Genomic DNA, 12,463 nt, shown 5'->3' with positions numbered 1-12,463 from the left:
GGATGCCCTCCAGGCTCAGGCTGGGCTGGGGCTGCCCTGCAGGCTCAGGCTGGGATCTAGGTTGCCCTGCAGGCTCAGCCTAGGGCTGGGGCTGCCCTTCAGGCTCATCCTGCTCTTGGCCAGCTGCCGCCTCTCCGAGGCGCGGCCGTGGCGGCCCGCGGGGGCAGGTCCCGGGGGCGGGGGCGGCTCCCGAGGGCGGGGGCGGCTCCCGGGGGCGGGGGCGGCTCCCGGGGGCGGGGGCAGGTCCCGGGGGCGGGGGCGGCTCCCGGGGGCGGGGGCAGGTCCTGGGGCGGGGGCGGCTCCCGGGGGCGGGGGCAGGTCCCGGGGGGCAGGGGCAGGTCCCGGGGGCGGGGGCAGGTCCCGGGGGCGGGGGTGGCTCCCGGGGGTGGGGGCGGCTCCCGGGGGCGGTGCCCCGGCGCCGTGGCTGACCCCGCCTCGCGTCCCCCCGCCCTCCTTCGGCAGCGACCTGGTGGCCCCCAGCTCCACCTTCTGCAAGGTCTACACCCTGACCCCCTTCCTGGCCAACAACCGGGAGAAGAGAGGCCTGGCCCTGGACGGCAAGCTCAAGCACGAGGACACCAACCTGGCCTCCAGCACCCTGTGAGACCCCCCGGCGCCCCCCGCGGCCTGCGCACCTCCCCTGGGGCCCCCCGCCCTCACCACCTCCCCTCCAGCTCCCCTCGGCCTCCTCCTCCTCTGCCTCCTTCCCTCCTCCTCTGCCTCCTTCCCTCCTCCTCCGCCTCCTTCCCTCCTCCTCCGCCTCCCTCTCTCCTCCTCCCCTCCCTCTCTCCTCCTCCCCTCCCTCTCTCCTCCTCCCCTCCTTCTCTCCTCCTCCCCTCCCTTCCTCTCCTCCTCCCCTCCCTTCCTCTCCTCCTCCCCTCCCTTCCTCTCCTCCTCCCCTCCCTTCCTCTCCTCCTCCCCTCCCTTCCTCTCCTCCTCCCCTCCCTCTCTCCTCCTCCCCTCCCTCTCTCCTCCCCTCCCTCTCCTCCTCCCCTCCCTCTCCTCCTCCCCTACCTCTCCTCCTCCCCTCCATCTCTCCTCCTCCCCTCCCTCTCTCCTCCCCTCCCTCTCTCCTCCCTCCCTCTCTCCTCCCCTCCCTCTCTCCTCCCCTCCCTCTCTCCTCCCCTCCCTCTCTCCTCCCCTCCCTCTCTCCTCCCTCCCTCTCTCCTCCCCTCCCTCTCTCCTCCCCTCCCTCTCTCCTCCCCTCCCTCTCTCCTCCCCTCCCTCTCTCCTCCCCTCCCTCTCTCCTCCCCTCCCTCTCTCCTCCCCTCCTCTCTCCTCCCCTCCCTCTCTCCTCCCCTCCCTCTCTCCTCCCCTCCCTCTCTCCTCCCCTCCCTCTCTCCTCCCCTCCCTTCCTCCTCCCCTCCCTTCCTCCTCCCCTCCCTTCCTCCTCCCCTCCCTTCCTCCTCCCCTCCCTTCCTCCTCCCCTCCCTCTCTCCTCCCCTCCCTTCCTCCTCCCCTCCCTTCCTCCTCCCCTCCCTTCCTCCTCCCCTCCCTTCCTCCTCCCCTCCCTTCCTCCTCCCCTCCCTTCCTCCTCCCCTCCCTTCCTCCTCCCCTCCCTTCCTCCTCCCCTCCCTTCCTCCTCCCCTCCCCTCCTCCCCCTCCCCTCCTCCCCTCCTCCCCTCCTCCCTTCCTCCCCTCCTCCCCTCCTCCCCTCCTCCCTTCCTCCCCTCCTCCCCTCCTCCCTTCCTCCCCTCCGCCTCCCCTCCCTTCCTCTCCTCCCCCCCTCCCTTCCTCTCCTCCTCCCCTCCCTTCCTCTCCTCCTCCCCTCCCTTCCTCCGCTACTCCCTTCCTCCCCCTCCCCTCCTCCCGTCCTCCCCCTCCCCTCCTCCCTTCCTCCCCCTCCCCTCCTCCCTTCCTCCCCCTCCCCTCCTCCCTTCCTCCCCCTCCCCTCCTCCCTTCCTTCCCTTCCTCCCTTCCTCCCCTCCCTCTTCCCTTCCTCCCTTCCTCCCCTCCCTCTTCCCTTCCTCCCTTCCTCCCCTCCCTCTTCCCTTCCTCCCTTCCTCCCCTCCCTCTTCCCTTCCTCCCTTCCTCCCTTCCTCCCCTCCTCCCTCCTCCCTTCCTCCCTCCTCCCTTCCTCCCTCCTCCCTTCCTCCCTCCTCCCTTCCTCCCCCACCCCTCCTCCCTCTCCCCCTCCCCTCCTCCTTCTCCCCCTCCCCTCCTCCTTCTCTCCCTCCCCTCCTCCCTCTCCCCCTCCCCTCCTCCTTCTCTCCCTCCCCTCCTCCCTTCCTCCCCTCCCCTCCTCCCTTCCTCCCCCTCCCCTCCTCCCTTCCTCCCCCTCCCCTCCTCCCTTCCTCCCCCTCCCCTCCTCCCTTCCTCCCCTCCCCTCCTCCCTTCCTCCCCCTCCCCTCCTCCCTTCCTCCCCCTCCCCTCCTCCCTTCCTCCCCCTCCCCTCCTCCCTTCCTCCCCCTCCCCTCCTCCCTTCCTCCCCCTCCCCTCCTCCCTTCCTCCCCCTCCCCTCCTTCCTTCCTCCTTCACTCCAGGAGGGTGCTCAGGGGGTGGGCTTGGGGAGGGTCTCCCTGGACATCCCCCTGACTGCTGCCCTCTTGGTCTAGGTTGAGGGATGGAGCCAACAAGGAGATCTTGGGCATCATTGTGTCCTACAAGGTCAAGGTCAAGCTGGTGGTGTCCAGAGGAGGGTGAGTGTGGGGGTCCCAACACCCCCTCCCCCTCCTCCTCCTCCCCATCCCCCTCCTCCTTCTCTTCTTCCTTCTCTTCCTCCCCCTCCCCCATCTCCTCCTCCTCCCCCTCCTCCTTCCCCTTCCCCATTCTCCTTCCCTTTCCCCTCCTCCTCCTCTTCCTCCTTCTCCCTGAGGCTGGGATGAAGAAGCTGTGGGCAAGGGTGGCCCCACAGCTCCTCTGTGTGGGGACAGTGACTGACAGAGTTGTCTCCTTTGCCCCTCCCCAGGCTGCTTGGAGACCTGGCCTCAAGGTAAGGCCCAGAGCACCACCCCCCCACACTTCACTGCACCCCCTGACCCCCCCTGTGCCCTCCACTGCCCCAGCACCACCACCCCACAGCCCTCAGCACCTCAGCTCCACAGCTTCCCAACCCCTCCAGCCATGGGCACTCCACCACTGCCCTGGGCAGCCTGCCACAGGCCTGGGCACCCCTCAAGGGGCACCAATTGCTCCTCAGGGCCAAGCTCAACCTCCCCTGCCACAACCTGAGGCCATCTCCTCTTGGCCCAGCCCTCAGGAGCAGCCCTTGAGCCCCAGCTGGCTGCAAGCTGCTCTCAGGGAGCTGCAGAGAGCCACAAGGTCTCCCCTCAGCCTCCTCTGCTGCAGCCTCAACCCCCCCAGGCTCCCTCAGCTGCTCCTCACAACTTCTCCACAGCCTTCTCCTCCTTCCCCAGACCCCTCCCCAGCTTCCTTGCCCTGCTCTGGCCCTGCCCCAGCCCTCAAGGTCCTCCTGGCAGGGAGAGCCCAACCCTGCCCCCAGGCTTGCAGCTGTGGGCTCCCCAGTGCCCAGCCCAGGGGCACAATCCCTGCCCTGCTCCTGCTGCCCACACCACTGCTGCTCCAGCCCAGGCTGCTGCTGCCCTCCTTGCCCACCCTGGGCACCCCCTGGCTCCTCTCCAGCCTCTGCCACCAACCCCCTCAGGGCCTTTCCCCACCAGGCACTTCCCAGCCTGGAGCCTTCCTGGGCTGGCTGTGCCCCAGGGGTACAGGTGCCAGCCCTTGGTGCCCCTCTGCCCCTTGCCCTCCCTCCCCCCAGCCTGGAGCCAACAGCTCTCCACCCCCACCACTGCTCCCAGAGCAGCTCAGGGCCATGTCCCTGCTGTGCCACCCCAGCAGGGCTGTGCCAGCTGAGCTCTGGGGCACTCAGTGCAGCTCCTCCAGGCCCCTGGCCGGTGCCCAGTGTGGTGCCCATGGCCTGCAGCCCCTCACGTGGCACTGCCAGCAGGGCAGCCTGAGCCCAGGCTGGGCTCCTGCAGCTGCTGCTAAGCTGCTCAGAGGCAGCTTTGTGCTGAGCCCCTGGGGGGGGAGCTGGGGGGAGGGCTTGTGCTGAGCCCCAGAGCTGCAAGGGGCAGCCCAGGAGGTCAGCAAGAGGCCTGAGGAGGGCAGAGAGGACAGTGCATGGGGGGGGAGGAGGGGGGGTTGAGGGGTCCTCAGCTCCTGAGGTGGGTGGGGGTCATGCTGTCCCTGGGTGTCCAACCCCAGCCTGGTGGTGGGGAAGGGAGCCCTGGAGCCCACCCAGGCCAGGGGCACCCCCAGCAGCTTGTCCAGGGGCACCATGGCACCAGGGGAGGTTGGAAGCTCTCCACAGCCTCTCTGGGCAGCCTGCTCCAGGCCTCTCCAGCAGCCTCACCCCAAACAAGTTGCTCCTGCTGGCACCTCCTGGCTGCCCCTTGAGCCCTGGGCAGCACTCAGCAGATGCCAGCCCCAGGCTCCTGCCCCCCACAGCTGCTTGAGCTCTTGCTGAGCATTGCTCAGCTCCCCTCTGGGGCTGCTCTGCTGCAGCCTCAGCAGCCCCCAGGGCCCTCAGCTGCTCCTCACAACTTCTCCAGACCCTTCTCCTCCTTCTCCAGACCCTTCCCCACCTTTGTTGTCCTCCTCTGGCCCTCAGCCTCTCCCCAACCTCCCCTGGCCTCTCCCCAGGCTCTGCCCTGGGCAGCCCAGCCCTGGCCCCAGCCCTGCAGCTGTGGCCTCCCCAGGGCAGAGCAGAGGGGCAGCAGAACCTCCCTGCCCCTGCTGCTGCCCACACTCTGCTCCATGCCCCCCAGGACACCTTTGGCCTCCCCCAGGGCACCTTGCTGGCTGCTGGGCAGCTCCTTGTGCCCCCCCAGCACCCCCAGCTCCTTCTCCTGGCAGCTGTGCCCCCTCCCCATGCTGCCCCTGCCCTAACCCAGCTCTCCTGCAGTGATGTGGCTGTGGAGCTTCCCTTCACCCTGATGCACCCCAAGCCCAAGGAGGAGCCAGCACACAGGGATGGTGAGAGCCAGGGGCAGCCCCCCTGGGGGGGGCTTGGAGTGGTGCTGGCTTCATTTGGGGTGGCCTTGGGTTGATTTGGGGTGGCCTTGGGTGGTCTTGAGCTGATTTGGGGTGGTCTTGGGTGGTGTTGAGTTGATTTGGGATGGCTTTGGGTGGTCTTGAGTTGATTTGGGGTAGGCTTGGGTGGTCCTGAGTTGATTTGGGGTGGCCTGGGGTGGTGTTGAGGTGGAATTGGGTTGATTTGGGATGGCCTTGGGTGGTCTTGAGGTGGTCTTGGGTTGATTCAGGGTGGCCTGGGGTGGTCTTGAGCTGATTTTGGGTGGCCTTGGGTGGTCTTGAGGTGGAGTTGGGTTGGTTTGGGGTGGCCTGGGGTGGTCTTGAGCTGATTTGGGGTGGCCTTGGGTGGTCTTGAGGTGGAGTTGGGTTGATTTGGGGTGGCCTTGGGTGGTCTTGAGGTGGTCTTGGGTTGATTCAGGGTGGCCTGGGGTGGTCTTGAGCTGATTTGGGGTGGCCTTGGGTGGTCTTGAGGTGGAGTTGGGTTGATTTGGGGTGGGCTTGGGGTGACTGGGGTTGGCTTTGGCTGGCATGGAGCTGGTGTGGAGCAGTCCCCTAGTGCCAGGCTTGAAGGCACTTTGCTGCCCTCCTCCCTTCTGGAGGTGCCAACCCCCAGGGCCCCCACACCCAACCCCTTCCTTCCTTCCTTCCTTCCTTCCTTCCTCCTCCTCCTCAGCTCCAGAGAACGAAGCTCCCATAGACACCAACCTGATCGAGCTGGACACAAAGTAAGAGCCCAGAGCCTGCTGCTGGGGGGGGCTGCAGTGGGGCCACCAGGCATGAAGTGAAGCTTGCATGGCACCCCCTCAGCCCCCCCCCTGTGGCACCCCCTAAGTCCCCCTGAGCCCCCCCCTGTGGCACCCCCTAGGGCACCCCCCTATGGCACCCCCCTGAGCCCCCCTATGGCACCCCCTCAGCCCCCTAACCCCCCCTCAGCAGGTACCCCCTAACTCTTGGCACCCCTCCCTCTCTCTTCTCTCCTCCCCCCTCCCCCCCCCTGCATGGCTTCCAGGAGGACCCCAAGTAAGAGATCACTGCTGGGGGCTGGGCTGGGGGCTCAGGGGGGGTGGGGAGGGGTCCCCAGGGAGCCCACCTGGGGTCAGCACCCCCCCAGCTGGGCTCCTTTTGGGGTGTGGGGGGGCTGGAAGGAGAGGTTGGATCTGTGCTGTGGGAGGGGAGCCTGGGGAGGTGGTGCTGGGCACAGCCCTGGGCACAGCCTGGGGAGGGCTGGAGGGGAGCCCAGGAGGCAAAAGGGTGGAAGAGCTTCAGGGGCTGCTGAGAGAGGAGCAGGGAAGAGAGCTTGGAGCCCATGGAGGCCAAGCCCTGCCCCAGCACCACTCCTCCATGGCCCTCAGCACCACAGCTCCAGGCCTTGGCAGCCCCCTCCAGCCATGGGGGCTCCACCCCTGCCCTGGGCAGCCTGCCACAGGCCTGGGCACCCCTCCAGGGGCACCAATTGCTCCTCAGGGCCAAGCTCAACCTCCCCTGCCACAACCTGAGGCCATCTCCTCTTGGCACATCCCTGACCCCCAGGGCTCTGAGCTCTGCTGGGGGCTGTCCCTGCTGGCTGCAGGGCTGGCACTGCCTGGCACTGGAAGGTGCCCCCAGCCCAACCCATTCCATGGCTCCAAGCCCTTGGAGCTCCCTTCCCACCCCACAAAGCCTTTTGCTGCCCTCTTGCCTCCTGAGCCTCCCAGGCCCTTCCTGAGCCTCCCCAACCCATCCTGAGCCTCCCCAACCCATCCTGAGCCTCCCCAACCCTTCCTGAGCCCTTCCTGAGCCTCCCCAACCCTTCCTGAGCCTCCCCTGCCATTCCTGAGCCTCCCAAACCCTTCCTGACCCTCCCCTGCCATTCCTGAGCCTCCCCAACCCTTCCTGTGCCCTTCCTGAGCCTCCCCAACCCTTCCTGTGCCCTTCCTGAGCCTCCCACACCCTTCCTGAGCCTCCCCTGCCATTCCTGAGCCTCCCAAACCCTTCCTGACCCTCCCCTGCCATTCCTGAGCCTCCCAAACCCTTCCTGACCCTCCCCTGCCATTCCTGAGCCTCCCAAACCCTTCCTGACCCTCCCCTGCCATTCCTGAGCCTCCCCAACCCTTCCTGAGCCCTTCCTGAGCCTCCCCAACCCTTCCTGAGCCTTTCCTGAGCCTCCCCTGCCCTTCCTGACCCTCCCCTGCCATTCCTGAGCCTCCCCTGCCCTTCCTGACCCTCGCCTGCCATTCCTGAGCCTCCCAAACCCTTCCTGACCCTCCCCTGCCATTCCTAAGCCTCCCCAACCCTTCCTGAGCCTCCCCCAACCCTTCCCGAGCCCTTCCCGCGCCCCCTGCCCTTCCTGGCCCGGCCCCTCCTGTCTCCCCCTGCCCTCCCCCCCGGGCTGACTCCTCGTCGCCGCTGCCCCTCCCCGCAGTGACGACGACATCGTGTTCGAGGACTTCGCCCGGCAGCGGCTCAAGGGCCTGAAGGAGGACAAGGAGGACGAGGAGGAGAGGACCAACTCCCCGCAGCTCAACGACCGATAAGCGGCTGCCGGCCCCGGCGCCGCGGGGAGAGGGGAGGGGCACAGGGGGCGGCGCCCACCCCACCCCCTCCCCCCTATCCCCGCCCCCTCCTCTCCCCCCTCCCCCCCCCTCGGCTGCTTCACTTCAGCCCCGGGTGGGGGTCCCTGAACCCCCTCCCCGCCCCGGGCAGCCGTGCCGCAGCCTCCGGATGTTGGCTCCCCCGGGGGGGGGCTGCTGGGGGAGGGGAGGGGGGGGAGGGGACAGGGACACACCCCCGGAGCTCAGCCCCTCCCCAGCCCCCAGCCCTGCCTCTCCTGGGGCTTCCCTACCAGCCCCCTGCCCCCCCCCCCAGTTTGCTGCTGGGGGTGGGGGGGGGTCACTCCTAGGCAGCTTGGGCCTCCCCTCCCCTCCCCTCCCCTCCCCTCCCCTCCCCTCCCCTCCCCTCCCCTCCCCTCCCCTCCCCTTCCCTCCCCTCCCCTCCCCCCTTGCCAGCCCTGCCTTGGCCTCCCTGTCCTGCTGCATGTTCCCTCTGCCCCCCACCAGCAGCCCTGGGATGCTTGGACCCCCCCCCAAAAGGGCTCCCCCAGCCCCCTGGGGCCCTGGCATTGGGTGCCCCCTGCTGGGTGGCCCCTGCTGGCTGGCCCCTGCTGGGTGGCCCCTGCTGGGTGATCCCTGCTGGGTGCCCCCTGCTGGGTGCCCCCTGCTGGGTGATCCCTGCTGGGTGCCCCCTGCTGGGTGCCCCCTGCTGGCTGGCCCCTGCTGGCTGGCCCCTGCTGGGTGATCCCTGCTGGGTGATCCCTGCTGGGTGCCCCCTGCTGGGTGCCCCCTGCTGGCTGGCCCCTGCTGGACCTCCAGGGTCCCTTCCAGCCTGAACCCCAAACCATTCCATGCTTCCCTGACCCCCCCAAGAAGCAGAGCTTGGAGGTGGGGAGCCCCCAGCAGGGCTGCTCTGACCTCCCCCCTCCCCATTTCCCTCCTCCCCCCAGGTGGGGCTGGGGACAGCTGGAGGGAGCCAGCTGGCAGCTGTGGGCCCCCACCCCCCCCAGGGGCAGTGGCCTGGGGGCTGTGCCCCCTGGGGCCAGGGCAGTGCCCCACAGGGGGCTGTGCCCAGCAGCTGCCCCTTGCCCCTGGGGGGAGGGCTGCCAGAGGCCTCTGGGCAGCGCAGCGAGGGCCTGGCCTGACCTGCCCTTGGCCCCAGCAGGCTCCCAGCAGGCTCCCAGCAGGGACCTTGGCCCCTGCCCGAGCTGCAGAGCTCTGCTGGGGGCTGCCCTGCGCTTCTGGAGCCAGCCCCAGCCCGCCTGGCACCGGGCTGCTGCTGCCCTGCTGCCTGCAGCAAGCCTCTGGGGGCCTCTTCCCAGCCCAGAGCCCTCCCTCAGCACCTCCCTGACCTCTGGGGGCCTCTTCCCAGCCCAGAGCCCTCCCTCAGCACCTCCCTGACCTCTGGGGGCCTCTTCCCAGCCCAGAGCCCATCCTCAGCACCTCCCTGACCTCTGGGGGCCTCTTCCCAGCCCAGAGCCCTCCCTCAGCACCTCCCTGACCTCTGGGGGCCTCTTCCCAGCCCAGAGCCCATCCTCAGCACCTCCCTGACCTCTGGGGGCCTCTTCCCAGCCCAGAGCCCTCCCTGAGGCTCTCTCTGCTCCCTCTCTGGGGGGGGCCACAGCACTTCCCCCCACCACCACCACCAGTGTCCCACCAGGACCTTGTGCCTCCCAGTGTGGTGCTGCCAGCCTGGAGCTCCCTTTGGGGCCATTCCCAGCCCCTGGAGGTTCCTTGGAGCCTTCCTCAGCCCCTGGAGGTTCCTTGGAGCCTTCCTCAGCCCCTGGAGGTTCCTTGGAGCCTTCCTCAGCCCCTGGAGGTTCCTTGGTGCCACCCCCAGCCCTGGTGCCACCCTCTCCCCTGCCCTGTGCTGCTGGGGGTCAGCTGGGAGCCAGCCAGGCTTGGGGGGGTTGGGGGGAGGGGAAGGGACCCCCAGCTCCATCCTGGGCCTGTCCTGGGGGTGCAGAGCTGAAGCTGGGAGGGGGAGGGAAGCTGTTGGGGGGGGGGGGGGTCCCCGGGTGTGTGTCCCCCATCCCCCCCCCCCCGTTTTGTAGAGTGGTTTCCCTTTGTCCTGCTCCTGGAGCTTTGCTGCCCTGGGTTGTGCCCTCCCCCCAAGCCCCTCCCCCCCCCCCCAGTGACGTTTCTGTGTTTCAAATAAATTATTCTAGTTTATTAAACTCCAGAAGACATCAACCAGCCTCAGACCCCCCCCCAGAAACCCCCAGCTCAGGAGGAGGAGACCACAAACCCAACCCAGGCCCCAGCCCCTCCCCCACTTCACTCCCAGGGGTGTGGGGGGAAAGGGAAAGGCTTCTGCAGCTGGGGGGGGGCTGGGGGCAAGCCCTGGAGGGGCTCCCAGTATAGCCCAGGGGGGCTCCCAGCAGGGCCCTGTCCCACCACAGGCACTCAGGAGGGGCCAGCTCCAGCTCCTGGGGGCAGCTCCAGCTCCTGGGGGCAGCTCCAGCTCCTGCTGCTGCCTTCCTGAGCAGGGAAGGGGCAGGCTGGGCACTGGGGAGCCCACAGCTGCAAGCCTGGGGGCAGGCTTGGGCTCCCCCTGCCAGGAGGACCTTGAGGGCTGGGGCAGGGCCAGAGCAGGGCAAGGAAGCTGGGGAGGGGTCTGGGGAAGGAGGAGAAGGCTGTGGAGAAGTTGTGAGGAGCAGCTGAGGGAGCTGGGGGGGTTGAGGCTGCAGCAGAGGAGGCTGAGGGGAGACCTTGTGGCTCTCTGCAGCTCCCTGAGAGCAGCTTGCAGCCAGCTGGGGCTCAAGGGCTGCTCCTGAGGGCTGGGCCAAGAGGAGATGGCCTCAGGTTGTGGCAGGGGAGGTTGAGCTTGGCCCTGAGGAGCAATTGGTGCCCCTGGAGGGGTGCCCAGGCCTGTGGCAGGCTGCCCAGGGCAGAGGTGGAGTGCCCATGGCTGTGGAGCTGTGGTGCTGAGGGCCATGGGGTGGTGGTGCTGGGGCAGTGCTAAGGGCCATGGGGGGTTGGTGCTGAGGGCCATGGGGGGTTGGTGCTGAGGGCCATGGGGGGGTGGTGCTGAGGGCCATGGGGGTGGTGCTGAGGGCCATGGGGGTGGTGCTGGGGCAGTGCTGAGGGCCATGGGGGGGTGGTGCTGAGGCAGTGCTAGGGCCATGGGGGGGTGGTGCTGGGGCAGTGCTGAGGCCATGGGGGTGGTGCTGGGGCAGTGCTGAGGCCATGGGGGTGGTGCTGGGGCAGTGCTGAGGCCATGGGGGTGGTGCTGGGGCAGTGCTGAGGCCATGGGGGTGGTGCTGGGGCAGTGCTGAGGCCATGGGGTGGTGGTGCTGGGGCAGTGCTGAGGCCATGGGGTGGTGGTGCTGGGGCAGTGCTGAGGGCCATGGGGTGGTGGTGCTGGGGCAGTGCTGAGGCCATGGGGTGGTGGTGCTGGGGCAGTGCTGAGGGCCATGGGGTGGTGGTGCTGGGGCAGTGCTGAGGCCATGGGGTGGTGGTGCTGGGGCAGTGCTGAGGCCATGGGGTGGTGGTGCTGGGGCAGTGCTGAGGGCCATGGGGTGGTGGTGCTGGGGCAGTGCTGAGGCCATGGGGTGGTGGTGCTGGGGCAGTGCTGAGGCCATGGGGTGGTGGTGCTGGGGCAGTGCTGAGGCCATGGGGTGGTGGTGCTGGGGCAGTGCTGAGGGCCATGGGGTGGTGGTGCTGGGGCTGTGCTGAGGCCATGGGGTGGTGGTGCTGGGGCAGTGCTGAGGGCCATGGGGTGGTGGTGCTGGGGCAGTGCTGAGGCCATGGGGTGGTGGTGCTGGGGCAGTGCTGAGGGCCATGGGGTGGTGGTGCTGGGGCAGTGCTGAGGGCCATGGGGGGCTGGTGCTGAGGGCCATGGGGGGCTGGTGCTGAGGGCCATGGGGGTGGTGCTGGGGCAGTGCTGAGGGCCATGGGGGGGTGGTGCTGGGGCAGTGCTGAGGGCCATGGGGTGGTGGTGCTGGGGCAGTGCTGAGGGCCATGGGGGGTTGGTGCTGAGGGCCATGGGGGGGTGGTGCTGAGGCAGTGCTAGGGCCATGGGGGGGTGGTGCTGGGGCAGGGCTGAGGGCCATGGGGGGCTGGTGCTGAGGGCCATGGGGGGCTGGTGCTGAGGGCCATGGGGGTGGTGCTGGGGCAGTGCTGAGGGCCATGGGGGGCTGGTGCTGAGGGCCATGGGGGGCTGGTGCTGAGGGCCATGGGGGTGGTGCTGGGGCAGTGCTGAGGCCATGGGGGTGGTGCTGGGGCTGTGCTTGGCTTCCATCCCCTCCCAGGTCTTCTCCAACCCAAAGCTGCTGAGGTCACCTCTGGAGCTCTGCTAAGCTGCAGCCTGAAGCCCTCAGACCCCTCAGGGGCTTGGAGGGTCCTCAGCTTTGGTCCCCCTCCTGCTGCTGCTTGGCTCTTGGGGTGCTGGGGCAGAGCCTGGGCCCCGGGGGGGGGCTCCTGGTGCTTCTCCAGGGCCCCCCACAGCAGGGTGAAGGTCCTGGCGGGGGGGGGGCTCAAAGAGAGGAGCCCCAGGGGCCAGGGAGGCTGCAGGAGGAGCTGCAGAGCAGAGCCCCAGGCCTGGCCCTGGCCCTGCTGGGGGTGGGGTGGAGAGGCCAAGGAAGCAAAGTTGGCTTCCTGCAGGAGAGCTGCAACCAAACTTCCCTTCTTCAGCCCTAAAAGGAAGCCTCAGCTCCCTGGGGAAAGGTCCTGCTGCAGCCCTGCCAGGGAGGGTCTTGGGGGTCCCTTCAGGCCCTGCCAGGAAGGGGTCCCCAGGAGGTGTCCCTGCAGCCCTGAGGGGTCCCCAGGAGGTGTCCCTGGCTCCCTGAGGGGTCCCCAGGAGGTGTCCCTGCAGCCCTGAGGGGTCCCCAGGAGGTGTCCCTGCAGCCCTGAGGGGTCCCCAGGAGGTCTCCCTGGCCCCCTGAGGGGTCCCCAGGAGGTGTCCCTGCAGCCCTGAGGGGTCCCCAGGAGGTGTCCCTGCA

The 12,463-nt window shown here is 68.9% G+C and overlaps 1 protein-coding gene across 1 annotated transcript in view; it reads left to right on the top strand.

Moving 5' to 3' along the window:
- Window positions 1–7,513, top strand: part of ARRB1 (arrestin beta 1) — an 8,020-nt gene extending 507 nt beyond the window's left edge. Inside the window, exons 2-7 of the mRNA XM_054164864.1 lie at window positions 124–600; window positions 2,556–2,639; window positions 2,909–2,932; window positions 4,865–4,935; window positions 5,666–5,717; window positions 7,394–7,513. Coding sequence (XP_054020839.1) covers window positions 124–600; window positions 2,556–2,639; window positions 2,909–2,932; window positions 4,865–4,935; window positions 5,666–5,717; window positions 7,394–7,505 — 820 coding nt within the window. The 3' untranslated portion in view covers window positions 7,506–7,513. The remainder of the gene's footprint in view (window positions 1–123; window positions 601–2,555; window positions 2,640–2,908; window positions 2,933–4,864; window positions 4,936–5,665; window positions 5,718–7,393) is intronic.
- Window positions 7,514–12,463: the final 4,950 nt, after the last annotated feature.

The sequence above is a fragment of the Dryobates pubescens genome, chromosome 10 (assembly GCF_014839835.1).
Source record: "Dryobates pubescens isolate bDryPub1 chromosome 10, bDryPub1.pri, whole genome shotgun sequence".
Taxonomy (NCBI): Eukaryota; Metazoa; Chordata; class Aves; order Piciformes; family Picidae; genus Dryobates; species Dryobates pubescens.
This window is presented reverse-complemented; position numbering and strand designations above follow the sequence as displayed.